This window comes from Trichomycterus rosablanca, chromosome 6 (genome assembly GCF_030014385.1).
Source record: "Trichomycterus rosablanca isolate fTriRos1 chromosome 6, fTriRos1.hap1, whole genome shotgun sequence".
Lineage (NCBI taxonomy): Eukaryota > Metazoa > Chordata > Actinopteri > Siluriformes > Trichomycteridae > Trichomycterus > Trichomycterus rosablanca.
The window spans coordinates 32,979,750-33,002,565 of NC_085993.1; the positions used below are offsets into that span (position 1 = coordinate 32,979,750).

The following is a 22,816-nucleotide window of genomic DNA, read 5'->3' on the forward strand; positions in this document are numbered from 1 at the left end:
GCACCAATCCATTGCAGTGCATGATATTCACTCACACCTACTGACAATTTAAAAGTGTCAGTCTATTTACTGGAATGTTTTGGGGTAATTGAACTAAATTAGTTTATCTGGAACTCCAGGTTCTCAGAAGCCTGAAGCTGTGCTGCACTTACTGTCCCTATTGTGCAGATATACTGTACATTCATCCTGTAAATCTTATATTCTACCAAATTCCAAAGATGCTTCATTGCATTTAGATCTGGTGACTGCGGTGGGCAGTAAAGTACACTGAACTCAAACGTCAAGTTCAGAGGAACCAGTCTGAGATGACTTGCTACTGACACATAATCATGCTTAAAGGAACCATTATATGAGTATGGTAAATTGTGGCCAAAAAGGAATGCACATAATTATGGAGACCATGTTCAGTTAATACACTGCCTGGCCAAAAAAAAAGGTCACACACTCTAATATTTCGTTGAACCGCCTTTAGCTTTAATTACGGCACACATTCGCTGTGTCATCGTTTCCACAAGCTTCTGCAATGTCACAACATTTATTTCTGTCCAGAGTTGCATTAATTTTCCCCCAAGATCTTGTATTGATGATGGGAGATTTGGACCACTGCGCAAAGTCTTCACCAGCACATCCCAAAGATTCAGGTCTGGACTCCATGTGGTGAAAATGATGTCTCATGCTCCCTGAACCACTCTTTCACAATTTGAGCCCGATGGATCCTGGCATTGTCATCTTGGAATATGCCCGTGCCATCAGGAAAGAAAAAATCCATTGATGGAATAATCTGGTGGTTCAGTATATTCAGGTAGTCAGCTGACCTCATTCTTTGGGCACATAACGTTGCTGAACCTAGACCTGACCAACTGCAGCAACCCCAGATCATAGCACTGCCCCCACAGGCTTGTACGGTAGGCACTAGGCATGATGGGTGCATCACTTCAGCCGCCTCTCTTCTTACCCTGATGCGCCCATCACTCTGAAACAGGGTAAATCTGGACTCATCAGACCACATGACCTTCTTTCATTGCTCCAGAGTCCAATCTTTATGCTCCCTAGCAAATTGAAGCCGTTTTTGCCGTTTAGCCTCACTGACAAGTGGTTTTCTTAAGGCTACACAGCTGTTTAGTCCCAATCCCTTGAGTTCCCTTCGCATTGTGTGTGTGGAAATGCTCTTACTTTCACTATTAAACATATCCCTGAGTTCTACTGTAGTTTTTCTACCATTTGATTTCACTAAACATTTAAGTGATCGCCGATCACGATCATTCAAGATTTTTTTCCAACCACATTCCTTCCTCGAAGATGATGTTTCCCCACTGTCCTTCCACTTTTTAATAATGCGTTGGACAGTTCTTAACCCGATTTTAGTAGTTTCAGCAATCTCCTTAGATGTTTTCTCTGCTTGATGCATGCCAATCATTTGACCCTTCTGAAACAGATTAACATCTTTTCCTCGACCACAGGATGTGTCTTTCGACATGGTTGTTTAACAAATGAGAAGCTACTCACTGCATCAGTTAGGGTTAAATAACTTGTTGCCAGTTGAAACATAATCACCCATGCAGTAATTATCCAATGGGAGGCCCTTACCTATTTGCTTAGTTAAATCCAGGTGGTGACTTTTTTTTGGCCAGGCAGTGTATAATCTAGCCCAAGAAACCCATTTCCACTCCATTAAACAATCACCATCTGCCTGAAGTGTTTGCACAAGGCAGGCTGGGTCCTTGGATTCATGCTCCGGGGAACCTGATGGGGAATTTGGCTGTTAAAGTGAATCTGTCACATAATTTAGTGTTTGTTTCAATATGATTTGCTTACCATGGTTGTAAATAAACAACCAATAAATGGTTATTTAAGTTACTCTATCATCTGACATTTCTCTTACCTCTAACATTACAAACAATACTGTTGATTTCCTCTTCCTTGTAATATTTAGGGAGCCTTTCTTTGCCACTGCTGCCCTCGGCTTGCCATCAGAAATTTTGGTCCTGGAATCCATAAGGTTGCTTTAAGACAATGTTTGTTGTAAATGTGTTATACAAATCAATTTGACCTGATTTAACAGTTGCCCACAGAACTGCCACTCCCTGGATGTTTTTTTTTTTTTCATTTATGATTGTGCATAAAAATCTTGTAAGATGTTAATTGATTCTGTCTTTGAGCAAGAGGCATATCCAAGATCACAATCTGTCATCGTTTTGCTGTTTACTGCTAATGATAACTCAAGCTGTAAAAGTTTATTCTGAATGCTAACCTACGTTGTACAATTATATGCATTATGTTGCTGCCACATGTCTTATTAAATAAATTACATGACTGAATATGTGCATCTAATAAAGTTGCTGGTAGGTCTATGTCTGAAACTGAGTGGTTAAACCAGAGCAAATAGAGAAGTCACATTCTAACTGTTTTGATTCATTTAGTTAAAAATGAATTTTAAATTAATTATTGTCATAATGTAAATTATTATTTCTTTAAAATAAATAATACTTAATGTTAATTAATATAATAATTAATGTTTTAAGGCCACATAATGTTACAACAGCAAGTGCACTACCAAACTTGGGACACAAAATTCTACAATTCTGCAAATTTTCCCCCCAATTTTTTCCCTAATCTAGTCGTATCCAATTACCCTGAGGGGCACCGCAACTGATACACGCCCCCTTTGCCACGTGTGCAGTACCGACTGCATCTTTTCACCTGCACAAGTCGAGTTCATATGCAAATCAGCTTTGTGTACGGGGAGTCACACCCTGATCAATTCCTTGACTTGGCGTAAATGCCATTAATCAGCCAGCAGAGGTCGCCCTGGTCCGGCTTTTCCACCCTGTATGAACAACAGCCAATTGTTGTTCATGTAGCCACTCAGCACAGCCGGATGGCAGTGCTGAAATTTGAAACGAAGTGTTCAAAATCTCAGCTCTGGTATGCTAGCGTGTTTTACTGCTGTGCCACCTGAGCAGCTACAATTTTTTTAAATGAAAAAATGATATGACCGCATTGACAATATAGATTGAATGGACAAAATAATCTTTTAAATTTTTTTACATCCCAGTCTAGTTTCCACTAATATAATGAAGTATTGTATTGTCAAAAAAGAACAAAAGTGAAATAACAATAATCAGCAGTAAGTTGGTTTTAAAAACATCCTTTTAATAGGTCCGTGCCACACACACCCACACTCACATACATACATTCACACACATACACACTAGTGAAAAATAATGCTCCTACAAAAAGAACGCTACCATTTTGTTTCCCACAATAGCTTTAAATAAAATAACTTCAAGTACTCTGAATCGGGTACAAAAAAACTCGTGTTCTAGCTGCCTCCAGTGGCCAAGACTCACAGGGAGGGGAGACTCTGACATGGATTAAGTCCCAAACCGCACACTATCCTACTAATTAAAATGGTACACCACTCCTAGTCATATACTTACAGATCACAACAGCTCTGTCCTAAACCACATACTACTGTGTTGAATAGGTGGTAAACTATTGAGTGTGGCAGCATGCCGTTTTAAAAGTAACCATGATGACCAGTACACTAGAGGTGGCTAACCAGATGTGGCATTCTTTTTTTGTTGCCTATTCAGTATGGTAGCATGTGGGATGGGACGTGGCCATAGTGGTTACTGAGAACCTGCTTTGTGTCAGTCACTCTGTTGCTGCAGCCAGGGCACTGAAACCTACTCCCAACACTTCTCACATGGGGATGTCTGCATTATGCCTGCATGTGAAGGAGGTCAAGGGGTGTTTCATATAAAAAAACATGACTATACAAAAAAAGAATGTTCCTACACCCTGTTCAAGAGGGCAGGCACTACCAAGATTAAGGAGACCACAGTGTTTGAAGAGGATATGTGTATACTGTACAACCAATAAATGTGTCAATAATTATAATAATAATAATAGTCACTTTAAGACTAATATAAATGCTACAATTGGTCTAAGGCATGAACAATATTCAATGTCTGAAACAATATGTACACATCATTCCAAACAAGACTTAATATATTGATATGAATAGACACTATGTACAAGAAGTAAAGGGGAAGATGGGGGAGCCCACTGTTTGCCCATGTGTGTATAGTGACGCAGTCAGTTGTGTCTGCAAGGGAGAAACACTCAATGCCCACTGGCACAGAGCAGTGTAAACAGGTTCCTGTCTTTTCTTGGCTTTGTTTCATATTTGGAGAGGAAAAAAACACATACAAATAAACATTCCATTCAATTTAAAGCAATTTTGCTGTTTCTTCCTTTTCATAGAAAAATGAAGACTGGACCTTTTTTGTCATAAATAATCATTTAAAAAATTAAATACATTCACTATAATATTACCAATAAAGTAAAAATAAAAAAACAACAACAAAAAAACTATGATATTTACAAGTAGTGGAAAGTGTTTTTTTTTCTCCTAGATACAGCTCTGATGGTTGAAGATTTCAGTGCGATTACTCTTTTCTACAGGAAATGATATTGCACAAAGACACCCTCTGTCCTGTGTCTCTTTGGGTGTATATGTGACTTGGGGACCAGATCAGTGCTGTGAGCTGGTTCAGGTTGAGATGTGTAGGCCAGAAGAAGAGCGCAGACTTGCTGAGAGGACATAGGAGCTGTTCTGAGCTCCAAATGAAGTAGGTGAGAAAAATGGCGCTTTTCATTTTAGTCCCACAATACAGAGAAATCAGAAAAAAAAAAAAATCAGTTAGTCTGCTTTAGGAGCTCCGTCCACCTCTTCTCAAAAAACTTTCTCATGTTGTGTCCTGCACGGCCGATGTCAGAGTTGTCCTCATTGAACTTCTCACAGTTGTCAAACACCAGGTTAACATCAATGATGAATGTCTCAAGGTTCTGGTACCTGAAATTCAGAAAAAACAAACAAATGAAAATGAGTGAGTGAATCTTTAGCTGGGGTGGCATCTTTTAGCAAAGTTCTGATTTGTGCCAATTCAATAAGCCAATGAGCTTATGTGGCGTAATGGTAAGAGCCATGCTGATGGTAACAGCACTGCCTAATTTCTAGAGGTTCAAATCCCACTTACAAACACAGAAGGAGCAAGGTGTTACATTAACCTAGCCATTGCTGGCACATGGAAAATGGCCTTCCCCAAATGTTGCCACACAGCTGGATGCATAACACTTATTTTATTATTATTATATTAACATTATTATTTTATTTATTAAAAAATGCAAGCCATGAACAAAAAATTTACACAACCAATCATGTCTGTGGGATGCCTGGCCAGGTCGGTAGCAAGGCTGAGATTCAAGATTGAGAGCTTGAGCTGTGTGCAGTGATGAGTTAGCGCATTAGACCACTGTACCACTCAAGTAGCCTTGATTAAGTTCTTAGAACTACACTAGAAACATTATAGTGGTGGTAATTAGGACTCACTGGCTGCTGACGAGCTTCTCCCGGATGGTGGAGAAGTCCATGGGTTTTTTAATGACTTTCCGGTAACCAGGGACAGATTTGAGGTTGACGGGTGTGAGGAAGGGCCATGCATCCTGATGACGCTCCAGCTCAGCCAAGAGAATCCTTCAACAAGAGACATAAACATTAGAAACAAAGCAACAAACAGGCTATAAATTATCATGTTTACTAACTACATCACTGCTAATAAAGGCCTGGTCTTTCTCTTTTTCTAAAAGATATTTATCCATCCATAAATATTCTAACATCTTAATTAATACAGAGAAATGCATAATAGTCCAGATTAAAAACACTTTTTTTTTAAATCATTATATTAATATCAATATGTTTTTAGTGATTTGTAGTCAATGGCATAATTTAAAGTTAACTATTATTAATGACTATTGATTGTACAGCTTTATTACTGATACTGTAACTTCCTCTCACTATAAAGTTTTTAAAATATGCATTAGTATACACAGACTTGATTAAATAGAGAATATTGATCAGTATTTATGGATACCTGCAGAGACCCAGGTCACGGTTGTTATCCCTAGCCGTTTTGGCTCGTTTCACACAGGCTGGGCTCTCGAGTTTAGCAGCTGGTGAAGCAGAGTTCTTTTTCGCCTGGGTGGCAGCTGTAGCTGTTTTCTTTGGGCTGCCATTGTTGGTGCTGCCTGTCTCATCTTCCTCACCAACATCCTGCTGCTTTTTGTTCTTCTTGGCCGTTTCTGAAGACTTTCTTGCCCCTGTGTTTGACTGCACACGACTCTGAGACTTCTTGTTCTTAGGGGACTGATTGCTCGCCTAGAAGAATACATTCAGGTTCTTATTGCAATTCCACAGTGATTTTATGCCTGCACTGCCTAACATCAGTTATTGCCTGGTGACCGGTTATCACTGTGCATTAATATACAACTCATGTTCATTTTATTACTCTCTCTCTGAAAGAATATGTAGCATGTTCAACACTTTTAGTTCTGGGAAAGTTTCAGCATACACTATATGGGCAGTGGTAGCGTAGTGGTAAAAGTACTGAACAAGTAAGGTACAAAACCTGCCCCATTTCTTCTGGATATGCTTTGCTTAACATTTTAAAACCAGGGGTGTCCAAACCACGGCCAGCGGGGCATTGAAACGGCCCATGAGGTATTTTGCAAATTAAATGAAAGTAATTCCGAGTTTGAACACTGGGTGTCGCCACATCTCCTTTTCGCATAAATCAAAACGGTAACAAGGTTACACCTGCATTAATGCTCCTAAACTTCATGCTGAATCAAAGAAAGTGTTCACTGATTTCAGAGGGAAGTGTGTATGTTTAATTTGTCAGAAAACAGTTGCTTTAACAACAGAGTGTAATTATCTCATTCAAATCAAAAGGACGTGTCTTTTATAGTAATCGAGGCCTATAATTTTTATTTTATTGCAAAGTCTGTGGCCTGTGGTTGCATTTCTTTTCTAAATGCGGCCCCCAACAAGAAACACCTTGACATCCTTGTTTTAAACTGTGTTAGCTAGAATTTTGTTTATTCAGTCTAAAGGTCAGCCACAGCAATCTGGCGAGCAATCAGTGTTCAAAGTCATTCCTAAAATGTGGAATGTGGTTGAAGTAGGGGCAGTGTGCAGGTCAGTGGAGTTTCTCCACATCAATTTTACTCAACCATGTTTTTCGGACTTCCCTTTGCGCAAATGAAAACAGGTGTGCATGCTGGAACAAAAATGTAACTTTCCCAAACTATTACCTTAATGTTGGATGCATATTATTTATTTTCTAAAATTGGTTTTATACACCTGTTAGCAATGGGTGTGGCTAAAACACCTGAACACTTAATAATCCACATTTTGGTTATATAGTGTTTTATCTTTTATATAAGAAAGTCAAAATGTGTAGAAAGACTCATTTTGTATGTGCAACAACACAGCTTCTCAAAAACAACTACTAACTACTAAACTAATTCACACCCAGTACGTACACAGCAAATAAATGCAAAATGCTAAAATCTCGCCCATGACATGTTAGCATTCTTAAAAGCTAAAACATCACCAACCCTAATACAACTGTGTACAGTGCATTTATAAAAATACAAGTAATTTCATTAATTATTTAACTAGATTAATAATTAGGTTGATGTTTGAATGTTCATAAAACAATACATTACTTGATGGAAAAAATGTGTCATTTTCATTCTGAAAATTCTAATATTATTTTCACCCCAGCTGTCCAGACTACAGTCTTCTCTGTGGGTACATCAATGCCTTTGATGTTTTATGCTGGATGAACAAATTGATCCTTGGCCAAATCAAACCTAACCTCTCACGTGATGCCCATATAACAAAACTGAAGTTAGTTTGGACACATTATAATAAGAAACCATTTTTGAACAAGACACTTTCGCTTGGAAGAGCTGAGGTAAAAGAAAAAGAGGAAGGCCAACAATGATTAAAGCCTGAACACCCAGAAGACAGGATGTTTTGGAAAAACACTAACCATGTGGTCCTCAGCTGGACAGAACTTAATAACAATACATTGCTAAAAACAAACCATACAGAAATAGAGTGACCTTTAAAATCCTTCAATTTTTTTGCAGTTAATTATGTGGACTGGTCCATTGTAACTCTAATCTTGCAAGAACAGGTATGCTGTACCACAAAGGCAGGAGCAGATACTACTGATCAGATTAAGACCAAGAGCAACAACATGGTTTACTGATGGAATACCTGGGCTTGCTTAGAAGACTAAGTGTAACAAATCAGCCATTATTATCAAGGACTCTTCGTCCTGATTCTTTAGGAGCAGAATGTGCCAGTGCAAACGTGATGGAAGGTGGAGACGGTTACCTTGGAGATGCAGGCAGGGCAGTACCAGTCTCCCTCCGGGATGGTGTTGATCTTGGGCTTGTGGCAGTAAGTGTGACAGCCCTTATCACAGCCATCACACAGCAGCAGTAGGTCCTCGTTATCCCCCTTCCGACAGATCTGGCAGTACTGCACATACATACACCATGAGTGACATGAGTGACTGCTTAGTACATACTGGCAGCACCGCTTCACATGTCCATGCAGTCTCTTTCTTCCAGTCTCTTTCTCTCGCAACATTACACTACACATTAAAGGTTGGCAAAGAGCCTGAGAGTTTCAAGCTGATTTTTCACACAGAGTTAGCAGAGAAGTGCTCAAAAGTGCAGTGTGCCCCACACTCACCACTTTCATAATGGATCTCTCCCAAGCGATGGACTTCTGCAGCTGTTGCAGGCACATGGCCAACTGGGAAGAGTTGCGGACCTCGCTCAGAGCTTTCCTCCAAACCTTCATCCCTGGTGCAATCTCCTCCTCGCTTCTAAATTATACACACACAGATATGCAGAGAGAAAAGGGTTATCAACAGGTACACGTACACACAGCTGAAGTCAACAGTTTGCATACACTTGTAAGATTAATGAATGTCATGTTAGTCATGGAATTGGAAAGATTTCAGGGTGTTTTTTTTTCTTTTGTGGGTCACTGAGTATTATTTAACTTTGTGACATTGTAGCCTAACTGCTGATTGAGTCTGTGACTTCTCTGTGCCCATATACAATATATATATATATATATATATATATATACACAAAAAGGATTGTAACACCTCTTCTATTATTTGCGTTCATGAGTCTCAGTCACATACATATATAGTGTATGTAGACTAGTTTGACTGCTACTCATTAAAAAGAACAAGGAGCAGTGGTGTCAGAAGGTCAAACAATAACCCTAGGCTAAGAGAATATTAGTCTAGATGGTTAATTGTTATTCAGGGGCCAGTAAAGACAGACCTACACCAACATAATGAGTCAGTCAGATTACATGTTTTGATTCGTTTTTGTATTTGGAAATTTACACACACGAGTAAGTGATTAGATACTTATATACTTATGTATATGTATGAGTTCTATTTGGTTCAACACAGCACACACATCATGTGGGAAACACACTTTAAAATGTCCAAATAAAAATGAACTTTGGAAATAAATCGAGCCTTGTGGTTAAAATGTATCATGCCCATCCTTAATATAACAAAAACACCTCCCCCGCACACACCAACAAAATAAGTGCACTGCAATTAAGAACCATGCAGCTAAAACAGTAAGCACACAATGTTAGAGAAAAAAAAACACAGTAAAAACCAAACCCAGGGTAGACAGACTGAAGGACCAATGGATGCAACACACACATAGGCACAGCAGCCCCAGCCAGAAGAGAGAGAATAAGGAGAAGAAAAAAAGCAAGAGGATGAGAGATGAAGGCTGGCTGCTTGGATGACCTACCCTTCCCCTCCAGCGCTAGTGGATGGCGAGGGGGCGGGCACAGTGACCGTCCCCACATTATCCAGCCTGATCTGGATGGTTGTCCCTAAGGGGCTCCGCAGGTACCTTCTCTCGATGTGCCGCTCCAGCTCGGCCAGGCGCATCATTGCGATGTCCAGCGGGTTGCTGGGCTGTCGCCTCAAGCCTTTCTCCGAGCTTCGCTCCTCTTGGGACTCCGACCCTGGGCATGGCTTGGGAAGAGGCTTGTGCTCGTAATAAACCAAGTCCTCCCTCTCGGATTGGGGCTCCGGATGCATCCAGCCCTACATCAGAGAAAAAGTCATGGTAGACACTGAAAAATTTCTAGAGGTTTTATATAAAAAAAAAAAAACCTTCAGGTAGTAATTCAGGATTCATGGGTAAATGGGAACGATAAGTCAAAAAATGCATATTAGACAACAGTGACAAGCAGAAATGGAGAACCTGGAGTATCTTTCTATAACGTTACTATATTATAACGTTATAATGTTTTACATCGGTAAACATACTTTGACCTGGAGGCTGGCAGAAGTGACTTTGCGTTCAAGCTCCTCCACCTGTTGTAGTAAAGCAATGTCAGTCTCCATGGCCTGCTCCTCCACACACCAGTCCTGTAACGTCTCTTCAGAAACCTGGCCCTCGTCCAGATCTGACACCTCCATCACTGCCACTACAACACACATGCAACATGATGACACCATGTTTGGGTGTGGCCAGTTCATATTCCTTACTGTAAATTTCTTAGCATAGTTCTTAATAAAAACAGAATGTGACTATAGCATTTCTATTTTTCTTTCTTTTTAAGTTCAATTGCGTATTTAGAAATTAATAAGCAGTCATTCATGCCTTCATGTATTACTGGTGTATGTGTAAGTGACACAAAGGGCAAACATCCTTGGTCATTTATCAACAGAGAATTAGTTTGTTAGGTGGCACATTCTTTATTTGCTGCTCGCAATGTGTTTGCCACTTTCTTTTACATCATGCGTTTTTCCTTTCTTACGGGTCTACTGCTATTAAACCCTGGTGGACTTTGTGAACACCTACAGCTTGTCTCCACATATGACCTTAAAATGCTTATACGAAAATGCTTATGATCAGTGGTCCTGTCAAGGTCACCCCCAAAGTGGCCTGAACTCTTGGTTTATTATTCAGTTATTCATCATAAGGCACATTATTCAGTGATTCCCATAAATTATTTAGTTAGTACAATTGCACTAATGAAAAATATATTTAAAAACAACTGTGACTCATGTAAGTCCTGTCATGTGATAATGGGAGTCGAATCTTAGAGCTCTACTATGTACAGCTGGGCTGTTTTTGAAGTCGGGTGAAGTTGTTGTTATTTAGGAAACATAGTATTCCTGGCTGCTTGGTAAGGTAAAAAACAGCCCATATTAATATTAATTTTGTATCTAGCCTCCCCTGTAACATTTCTCACCGACCGCCCCTGTATACTAGCACAGGTTAGTGCAGCTGCTTACCCTCTTTGTTCTTGTTGCAGGTCTGTATGATAAGCTCCATGGATTTTTGGATTTGCTTGTGCAGTGCTCGCTCTCTGATTCCTCTGCTGTGGAGAGATTTCATCAAAGCCTGCATCTCCTCCATATCTCGCACCTTCCACCAGCCCATCAGCATGTCTGCAACACACACACACACACACAATAAGGACTGCACTGTAAATCCCTGGTCTATTCATATTTTAGCAAAATTAAACATTTTTAAGTCTGTAAAATAACTTAGGTAGCTAGTTTGCTAAGTGATATGTCTGGTTGATAATGACATTGTTATAAATAAGACTCTTTTCTAGAGTATAGTTGTTTTTAGAGTTCTTTTTGGTACTGAGTAACGGGATGGTTAATCAGTGACAAAACGCAGATCAAATCACTTGGTCCCACTGCACAGTTTTAATCAGTAGTTTACTTATACTTGTCATTTACATGTACAGTGAATTCAGGATATATGTGTGTGTGTCCCCTCCAAGTGTATGTGAACTCTGACTTTAACTCTATTTTATGCATTGAGTATGTAAGTCTTACCCTCTGCTATGGGCTGCGCTTGTGGATGGTCGTGATTGCGTGGCAGGTCTATAGCAGGCGAGGAGGAAGAGAGGGGTTTGTCCCCAGGGGGTGCAGGGGAGCCACTCTTGCTGGTGGAGACACTAGGGGCCAGGAGGGGACTGGCACTACCCTCGGTGAGTGGGCAAAGGGGCATAGGGCTGCTGTACATGGGCAGATTGGGGCTGATCACACCACCTGACCAGCCACACATGGGCAAAGAAAGTAGAGCACCAGCGGATTTGACCTACGAACAAACAAAGAGATTAAAGAAGAACTATTTAATTACTTTGTAGGCTCATACTGACAAAGCAGAATAACAGGCATGGCTTCTTATCTGTCCAATGACATGGACAGTATGTGAGAACAGACCTAGGAGGATAGCATTTTGGACAGCACTTGCATGCACCTAGCTCTGTTTTGGTGCTTTTCTCATAATCATTTGACATTTATTTTTTTCAAATTTAATACTGTTGACAGTTTTATTAGAAATGCATTTCTAACAGAAAACAGTAGCCAATCAGATTAAGTTTGGCAAGAAACTGTTTTGATGTGTTAAATGGCAAACAGTAAAAATAGAGAAAAAGGTTGGGCATTAGTTTACCATTAGTTTCAAATAGGTATAAAAACAACACAAACAAATTACTAATGGGAACAGTCCCATTTAACAATTATTTTATATTAGAAAATGCTGTTTAATCCTAGAGCTTTGACAAAGTTATTTTTTTAAAAAGCCGGACACAACTGGACCAACAACATCAATTTGTCTGAATTAAGCAAGTGAATAATGCATCATTCAAAAATGAATAGAATTTCTATCTGAATCAAATATTTAAGGTCCTGCCCTGTATTACTGACACCGCAATGTATTATCTCTGGCTTTCCATATTGATATTAGTTCCATACTAAACCTGTGGTTGCACCTTGCATTTATTTTAAGAATAATGGTACATTATTCGCTTTCACCATTATTTACTAGAAAAAAAAGTTTGATGTCCATTAACAAGTGTGTGTTATGACAGGCATCCCAAATGAAATGACTGCCAAGGTTCTCCCAAGGTTTAAGCTGTCTGATACAAAGTGTACTTTAAATGGGGCAGCTATCATGGCAGCTGCATAAAAAATAGAATACAGGCCATATGTTGCTCACAAGAAAACTAGGAAATTAGGACTCTCGAAAATGACCTCAATTCATTCAGATTACAAACTGTACATGATTCTGTAGCCGATCAGGCCGGATAAGGGCGTCTTACCTGTAGAGGGAATACAGTGTGGTTTCCCAACCCATCATGAACAGTGTTAAGGGGGCTGCTGGAAGTAGATGTTGGGTGGAGGTGCTGGTGGGGGGAGCAGGATTTCGGAGGAGGGCTCCTGGGCTGAGGTTGAGTAAGTGAAGAATCATCACAGGGAGAACGGGGCACGAGGCTGAACCAGTGGCCACTGCGCTCAGTTAAAACACGCAGGAGCTGGTCATTACCCAGGAGCTGCTGCTGATGCTGTAAAACAAGAGGAAGTCCAAACTGTGCTGAAAGTGCGGCGCACTGAGAAAAAGAAGGTGTAGAGTCTGCAGGAGTGCTGCAAAGCACCATAGGCTTGGAGGTAGAATGAGTTGGAGATGATGCTGATGCAGTTGCTGGGCCGGCGGTCACCGGACTGCTGTTAGGAGTGTGGCACAGGGAGGTCAGCTCATTGTCTGGGGTTGGGGGATCTTTAAGTGGGGAGCTCTTGAAGGAAGTGGGAATCAACTGCTGAGTTTCTTTCTGCTCTGGTGAGGAGGGCTTCTCGTCTTCTTGCTTTAACTCCTCCTCCAAGTGCAGCTCCTCCTCCTGCTTCACCTGAGCAATCACCTCTGTCTGCTGTGGTGCCTCCTCCAGTGGCTCCTCCTTCACCTGCACAGGCTTAAAGTTGCGTGATCTCTCTCGCTCCTTCTCCAGCTCCTCAGGACCTGTTAAAATGCATGTGCATATTTCAGCTGACCTATACTCAAGCATGTCGTAGTAAGTGTAGCAGAACATTTTAAGCTTCATTAAACAGTACGTGCCAAAGGGCTGAATTTCATTATTTACGCATATGCTGTTTAGGTGATGCTCATTCCAAAATGCATTATGCACAACTAGGGCAAATTATTCTGTTGAAAAAAATCTAACACCATCAGAGGTTGCTTTAATTTTATGTCTTTTATTTATACTATTATAGTACATTCTTAAGATAATCGATACATGTTGCCTACATTTTATAATTAGACAAGCTGGTTTTGTTAATACCAGATGGAATAAATTAACACACATTGTTAAATGACAAATATAGTTTAGTTTAGTTAGTATAGTTAGCTTGTGTAGGCAAAAAGGAAGGCAAAAAATAAAGTCTAATTTCAGGCATTTAGAATTTAAATACAAATGAAGAATGCATGTCATGTCAGTAGTGGGACTTATAAGGGACTAATAAGACTAATAAGAAGCTGCTGGAGCACACGTGACCCCATCTGCAATCACGCAAGCCATTGCCACAAGCCTCAAAGCTGCCATGCAATATTTTATTATTTTTTATTTATTAGGATTTAAACGTCATGTTTTACACACTTTGGTTACATTTATGACAGAACAGGTACTTCAAGTCTTTATTGTCCAACTCAGTCATGGACAATTTTGTATCTCTAATTCACCTTACTTGCATGTCTTTGGACTGTGGGAGGAAACCTCCCTGAGTAAACCCACGCAGACACGGAGAACATGCAAACTCCACACAGAAAGGACCCTGACCGCTCCACCTGGGAATCAAACCCACTACCCACTGAAACACAGTGTCAAGTTGTCATGCAATAAAAAAGCTGGTGCGCTTGGTTTGTTTTTGTTCATGTGATCACTGGATAACGTCTAAATATATGGCCAATTTTCATCTTAGCATAAAGTGACAGTTTGAGCACAGTTACCTGTACATTTCAGGGAATGCAATCGAACTAGCCCTATTTATATGGGCATAGAATGGTTAGCAGATAGTCTGTTATAATCACTGGGAATGATGCTACAATTATCAATAATAATCAAATGAAAAATCTAAGAGACACTGTGTATATTTGTGATCCATCTGATGGATGGAAATGTCTGTGTGCATTAAGGTCATACATGAAGCATGTAGTAGGGATTAGTGTCATGTGTACCTTCTCCGCTCTCCACACCCTCAATGAACACTCCTCCACACTGTGGCAGAACCCAATAGCGCCGGCGATAACGATCCTGCCCGTAGCTCATGGAGCGCAAAGCATGAGTCGATTCAAACAGCTTCCGTCTGATCTGATTCTGTTGCTGTAATTCCACAAAGACAGAAACAACACAAATAAATAAGTATGAGTGTGTGTGTGTCCAAAACGTGCGTGCATGTGTGTGTTTACCTTTGATAATTTGTCAATCTGTTTCTCCAGCTCCTCCACACTAGTGGATTGATCTCCTTCATCCTGAACCAAATACAAATAATCTGTCTCGGCGTGTGTTTCATAGATTGAAAATAATTGCCCTGAATCTACTGAAAAAACAAACACTTCTCTAATCCCGTACCTCATCGCAAGTCTCCACTTTTCTGAACTTTTTTACTTCTTCCTCTTCCTCATCATCATCCTCATCTATCGCCTCATCACTCTCCTCGTCATCATCATCGTCGTCGTCGCTGTCACCAGCCTTCCTTTTGCGCTTATGTGCAGAGCTTGGTGTGCCTGTGGCCTGAGGCTCGTCCCCTCCAGCACTGGCGTCACGTTTCCCTGTGCGCTTCGCATAAGTGTTCTTCAGCCTACAAATAGAACCACCAAAATCATTTGCATATTTTATGAAACGGTCGACAAAAAAAATCCTCTGTGTTGTACATTACAGATCTATAATTTACACTGGAACACCAACGATGTAAGTACTGCATTACTGATACCCATGTTCTGAGTATGATACCCTACATTACTGATACCCATGTTCTGAGTATGATACCCTACATTACTGATACCCATGTTCTGAGTATGATACCCTACATTACTGATACCCATGTTCTGAGTATGATACCCTACATTACTGATACCCATGTTCTGAGTATGATACCCTACATTACTGATACCCATGTTCTGAGTATGATAAACTACATTACTGATACCCATGTTCTGAGTATGATACCCTACATTACTGATACCCATGTTCTGAGTATGATACCCTACATTACTGATACCCATGTTCTGAGTATGATAAACTACATTACTGATACCCATGTTCTGAGTATGATAGACTACATTACTGATACCCATGTTCTGAGTATGATACCCTACATTACTGATACCCATGTTCTGAGTATGATACCCTACATTACTGATACCCATGTTCTGAGTATGATACCCTACATTACTGATACCCATGTTCTGAGTATGATAAACTACATTACTGATACCCATGTTCTGAGTATGATAAACTACATTACTGATACCCATGTTCTGAGTATGATACCCTACATTACTGATACCCATGTTCTGAGTATGATAGACTACATTACTGATACCCATGTTCTGAGTATGATAGACTACATTACTGATACCCATGTTCTGAGTATGATAAACTACATTACTGATACCCATGTTCTGAGTATGATACCCTACATTACTGATAACCATGTTCTGAGTATGATACCCTACATTACTGATACCCATGTTCTGAGTATGATAAACTACATTACTGATACCCATGTTCTGAGTATGATAAACTACATTACTGATACCCATGTTCTGAGTATGATACCCTACATTACTGATACCCATGTTCTGAGTATGATAGACTACATTACTGATACCCATGTTCTGAGTATGATAAACTACATTACTGATACCCATGTTCTGAGTATGATACCCTACATTACTGATACCCATGTTCTGAGTATGATAAACTACATTACTGATACCCATGTTCTGAGTATGATAGACTACATTACTGATACCCATGTTCTGAGTATGATAAACTACATTACTGATACCCATGTTCTGAGTATGATACCCTACATTACTGATACCCATGTTCTGAGTATGATAGACTACATTACTGATACCCATGTTCTGAGTATGATAAACTACATTACTGATACCCATGTTCTGAGTATGATACCCTACATTACTGATACCCATGTTCTGAGTATGATAAACTACATTACTGATACCCATGTTCTGAGTATGATAAACTACATTACTGATACCCATGTTCTGAGTATGATACCCTACATTACTGATACCCATGTTCTGAGTATGATACCCTACATTACTGATACCCATGTTCTGAGTATGATACCCTACATTACTGATACCCATGTTCTGAGTATGATACCCATGTTCTGAGTTTGATACCTTACATTACTTAGGACCTATATTATTAGTATTAAATAATAGTTACTTAACATTGGGCAAGGCCCTGACATTACTGGTGACCCTTGATACTCTTCATTAACAAGCACCTACATTACTGATACCCATGTTTGAGTATGATACCCTCAATAATTAGCACCTACATTAATGATATCAATGTATTAAGTACGATACCCTTTATTAATTAGCACCTACATTACTAATACAAATGTTCGATACCCATAACATTATAAATGACCAAATGTAAACATGACGTAAAAGGTAAACATATACTGTATATGAGAATAATATTGAATGAATGTGTGTACACTCACTTCTTGAGCTTCGTCTCCACGATACACTCATCCTTCCTCAGTACATTCATGTGGTCGAGGCTTTTATCGATCTCACTGCAGACACACACACACACACACACACACACACACACACACACACACACACACAGTGAGCTCTTAGTGTCTATAGCACTCATAGCACAATAAGAACACCTGTTTGATTTAAACACATGCTAAAACATGCTGCCACTCTCGGTTGCATGCAAAATGCAAAGGCCCCATGAATAATCCAAAACCCAAACCTCTCTGCTAACCTCCATACACAGTCTGATTTCTGCATTAATTATTAAACCACTACAGGAGGAAAATTAAGCAGGTTTTTCTTGATGGGTATTACCTTACAGCTGTGAACCTTTACACTAAATCTAAGCTGCCCACCAAATATCAACAGATGAAATTACTCAACTCAAATAAACTCATATCAACACCACTGAACTTAAATGAACAAGGATGGATCTTTGCTAACCTGACCACACTCCTGCTGCAGGCTAGTTCATTAACCAGGAAGGCCAGCACCGCAGCTTTCTGTGTGGGTGTGTGAGCTTGGAAGGCCTTAGTTTTCATGCTCAAGGCCATATCAGCCAGCTCTGTCTGAGCACAGTGCGCCTCCATGTACTGCTGAAGCACCTCAGAAATGTTGTCCCGGTTCAGACCTATGTTAGTCAGATGATCACCCAGGATAGACTTAGCCTGCAAAAGACAGAGGCAAAAAAGTCCAGTTAGTGTAGTGTATTGCTCAAAGAGAATAAAGATTATTGATTGTGAGATGTTCCACAGTGGATTCTGATCGAGAAAAGAGTGAGTGCAAATATTTGTGAGAACAAAGTCAATCCGGTGAGCTACCTGTTAAGTATAACAGTGTAAGTCAGACACTAAATAGCCAAAAGTACGGACGCCTGACCATAAGCTTATCTTACAAACAGTGCATCCACTTCAAATTTACTGTAATATCTTTTAACATGATACTTGTCACTAATCACAGCTTTAAGACATCTATGGTAAGAATTATGTCTGTGTGGATGCCCAACCAGCTGAGAGCACTGCTGAGATTCTAAGTGTTGCAGTGAAAGTATTTAAAATAACAACAACAAAATGGTAGAATACTTGTTTCTCCTTACTGTAAAATAAAACTAAGTGACAAATCAGGACTTGTCCATAGTGCCTGACCTCATAAATGCCTTTGAGAAATAAATTGGCATGCATTTCCACAGACACACTTCAAAATCTTGTGGAAGACCCTGCTAGAGGTATTAAGGCTCTAATGGTTGCAAACAGGGTAGGGCAAATCCATACTTATTTATATAAATTTAAAACTGGGTGTCCAACAAGCTCATGGTCAGGTGTCCACATACTTTTGGTGATATAGAATATTTAACACCTTATAAGATACAACTTCAAAGAGACAACTATTTTTTTATTATTCAAAGAACAAAATGAAAAAGATACACATATTGTATTATTAATTAAACAATCACTTGAGATCTTAGTTCTTGTCAACGTGAATATTTATGAAATTGTGTGTGTCTGTGTGTGTTCGCACGTCTTACCCTATGTCCTTGGGGCAGTCCTGGGTCACACACAGCTGAGGAGAGCAGGCGTACCAGCAGGTCCTGCACCTGGCCCATACTGTTTCCCAGGTTAAGCAGGCCTTCCTGCAGCAGTCCTAGTGTGGGAATCTCAGTCTGATCCATGCCCAAAACCTTCCCAAAGCTACGAAGGAACTGCACCACCATCAGGCAGTCAGAAAATACCTGACCAGGCAACACCAGCCCTGGTATGCGAGAGAACTCCGGAAGAGGCTGTGAGAGAGACAGATACATACAGAAATGAGGATGATTATGGGTGTGAACAAGTCATTTCAGTGTCTTTGTGTACCTGTGTATGAATGGATTTTATAAATATATTCTGTAAAGAAGTTTTGACACACCTGGCTTTTCATTTGCTAAATTTAACATAATAAAGAAAACATAATTTTGCCATGAGCATAGTAAACATTAGTAAACCTTAATTTTTGACAATATGTTGAATGCAGAAGCAAAACAGCCAAATTTCTGGTTTACCATAGAGAACATGCTGTGGTGTAGTCAGCTCCACCAGGAAGCTCCAGGGCTTTATATATACAACCTTCTAATCAAAATCAGTCAGCCAAAATCTTAGCATCAGACTGATTGTGTAACTCACTCTCTCACTCATTGTCTTAACGGCTTCTCCAATTGGGGTCGTGGGGTGGGGGGGCTATCCCAGCATTTCAATGGGTGCAAGGCACACAGTAACACCCTGGATGGGGCGGCAGTCCATCGCAGGGCAGACACACACACACATACACACACCCATTTATCTATAGGGCAATTCAGTGTCTCCAATTAACTTGACTGCATGTTTTTGGACTGAGGGAGGAAACCGGAGGTCCCAGAGGAAACCCACGTAGACACGGGGAGAACATGCAAACTCAGAAACGACCCAGACCGCCCCGCCTAGGGATCGAACCCAGGACCTTCTTGTTGTGAGGCGACAGTGCTACCCACTTAGCCACTGTGCCACCCAATGTGTAACTTGTAAATTGTAATTTAATGGCAGTTTCATATACATTATTTGCCATGTCTTACACACTTTGGTTACATTCAGGACAGGATGGGTAAATGCTGGTTACACAAGATTCACAGTTCACAAAATTAATGTCAAACACAGTCATGGACAATTATGTTTCTCCAATTCACCTCACTTGCATGTCTTTGGACTGTGGGAGGAAACTGGAGCTCCCGGATGAAAACCCACATAGACACGGAGAGAACATGCAAACTCCACACAGAAAAGACTTGGACCGCTCTATCTGGGGATCGAACCCAGGAGCTTCTTGCTGTGTGCTACCCACTGAGCCACAAGCCGCTCCAATTTCATATAATAATATAATATATATTAATAATAATTTCAGTAATCATGTTAGTATAAAAACATTTGTACAAATACATTTTACTTTGTAGCTAATGTAAAATATAAGATGCTTCATTTGCATGTATTTAGGAATTCTTTCTTCAGATCTCTTTCTTTCTTTTTTTTGTTTAGTTTTTTGTCACTCATGTACAGATTATAACCCCACTGTCTTAAACACAATTGCTAAAATCATTACATTATTAAACATCCACACAACTGAGCAAATACTTGTTAACACTGCCATCAAAACCTACTTTTAACGTAAAAGGAGTGACACTACAACACACTCATGTCCAAATCTCTTAAAAGCCTCAGCTCCATTATAATGCTACACGACTCTGTTATGACCACTTGGTGGCAGCGGTCTGATTGTATCCTTAAGCTTGTTGATGGTGCAGTGAATGACCTAATGCTGTTCCAGACAGTACACAAGCACTCAGCAGTCGTTTTCCATGTCTGAGCCAACTGGAGCTTAACAGGTTCAGACCAGCAGGATAACACCCAGTCAGATAAACAAGATGGCACTATTTAAAAACACGGCTTCAAGAGGACTTTCGGGAAACTGAATCACTATGAAATAAACATGAAGTTATAAACATTAATTGCTAATGCTGTGAAAACAGAGCTGTTGTTTATTATTTATACACCACAACAGCTTCTAGCAGAAAAACAAATGCACTTAACCCTCTTGTCCTGTTCAGTTAGCAATACATGGTGCGTTGAATTTAAAGTGTCACACGTTTATCTTCATGTAGTACAATAGAACAATATTACTATTATTTTTTAGACATAAAAAACGCTTTGCATACTGTGTTTCTGAAGTATGTGTGCATTTGTAAGTGCACATAAAAGAGAATTTATTTTTAATAAAATAACTATTAATATAATATATATATATATATATATATATATATATATATATATATATATATATATATATGTATATATTAGGGCTGTCGTTAATCGCGTTAATTAACGCGATTAACGCGTTAAAATTTTAATCGCGATTAAAAAAATTAATCAAGATTAAAATTTTTAATCTAACTATTTTTATTTGGCATATACATGTGTGTCTCAGTGGTAATTAACTTTATTTCAGATGAATTAGGATGTAAAGCGCATGAACTGTCCGATTATAAACTACTTTTAGCGCTTTTCACTTTTTTTACGTGTTAATGAAAAGATGAATGAAATCACGCAAGCTTTGTAACGAGTATTTCCATTGGCTGCTAGAGCTGTCCATCAAAACCGCGTAGCTCCGCCTCCTCCCCCTCCGGTAAGACGTGAAACTCTGTGTGATGTTTCTTCTCTACAGTTTATTCAGCTTATTCTATCACATGGTTATAAACATGATTTATATTTGTTGATGTTTTCTAAAAACACATTCGTATCTGATATTTATATGGACTAAGCGTTTACATGGACTGTTTTAATTAACACTTTTTTTATATAGCTACAGTCAATTACTTATAGATAATGTCTGCTAACTTGACTGTTTCAGGTATTTATAGATGTTTAAATGGTAATGTAGAACAGTATTTCCTAGTATTCTTTCTGCACAAACACAGTATTAAAGGGTTTTCTTAATAGATCTATGAAATAATCATATCTGTGTTTTGATGCTTTATTGATGCCTTATATTAGATCAAAACATTATGGTTGGTGCACCTGTTTTCAGTGTCAGGGTCATGAACAGGAAAAGATCCTCACTTTTGTCAGATAATGTGCTTTCTACAATTAATTTAGATTTAATAATTTTATCATATTTTATGAATGTTTTATTGGTAAACACGTTCTTGCAATAACAATGTGCATAACTGTTCAAATTTTGCTTAATTATTAGTTTGCGATTAATTGAGATGAATACATATATATTTAGGGCTGTCACACGATTAAAAATTTTAATCGAGATTAATCTAGATTAATTTTGTTCTTTAATCGCGATTAATCTCGATTAAAATTTTTAAACGTGTGACAGCCCTAGTATATATATATATATATATATATATATATATATATATATATATATATATATATATATATATTATTGATAAAATTATTATTATTAGAAATGTTATGGTCATGTAATATATCAAACGAATTAGATAGATAGCTAGATATATTGCTAGATAGATTAGATTGGATTAGATTAGATAGATAGACAGCCTTGTATGGCTTTCTCTTTGTGTAACAGCTTCAGATTACATTTCTTGATGCAGCGGCAACAACGCTTGTGGTTTCTGGCCTTGCCATACATAGAGATTTCTCCTAAATGTTTTTAATTATTTAATATTCTGCCACCTCTCCTGTGGAATTTTTACCTATTCTTCTCATGCAAAAACTTACAGCTAAATTATGGTATTACTTTATTTTTAATTTAAATA

General features: G+C 39.1%; 1 protein-coding gene across 13 annotated transcripts in view; it reads right to left on the reverse strand.

Annotated features, from left to right (window-relative positions):
- Nucleotides 1-3,132: 3,132 nt before the first annotated feature.
- The window catches only part of baz2ba (bromodomain adjacent to zinc finger domain, 2Ba), a 182,842-nt gene continuing 163,158 nt past the window's right edge, over nt 3,133-22,816 (reverse strand). For 8 of the 13 annotated variants that reach the window (XM_062997695.1, XM_062997693.1, XM_062997691.1 and 5 more), the window contains 16 exons: nt 19,049-19,300; nt 17,968-18,191; nt 17,481-17,555; nt 15,344-15,572; nt 15,181-15,243; nt 14,950-15,094; nt 13,046-13,737; nt 11,775-12,039; nt 11,220-11,375; nt 10,245-10,405; nt 9,718-10,019; nt 8,618-8,753; nt 8,255-8,401; nt 5,940-6,223; nt 5,399-5,542; nt 3,133-4,861 (listed from right to left, as the gene is read on the reverse strand). In XM_062997695.1, the coding sequence (XP_062853765.1) occupies nt 4,705-4,861; nt 5,399-5,542; nt 5,940-6,223; nt 8,255-8,401; nt 8,618-8,753; nt 9,718-10,019; nt 10,245-10,405; nt 11,220-11,375; nt 11,775-12,039; nt 13,046-13,737; nt 14,950-15,094; nt 15,181-15,243; nt 15,344-15,572; nt 17,481-17,555; nt 17,968-18,191; nt 19,049-19,300 (3,432 nt within the window). In that variant the 3' untranslated portion in view covers nt 3,133-4,704. The remainder of the gene's footprint in view (nt 4,862-5,398; nt 5,543-5,939; nt 6,224-8,254; nt 8,402-8,617; nt 8,754-9,717; nt 10,020-10,244; nt 10,406-11,219; nt 11,376-11,774; nt 12,040-13,045; nt 13,738-14,949; nt 15,095-15,180; nt 15,244-15,343; nt 15,573-17,480; nt 17,556-17,967; nt 18,192-19,048; nt 19,301-22,816) is intronic. The other 5 variants (XM_062997698.1, XM_062997697.1, XM_062997696.1 and 2 more) reach the window with 1 other exon arrangement.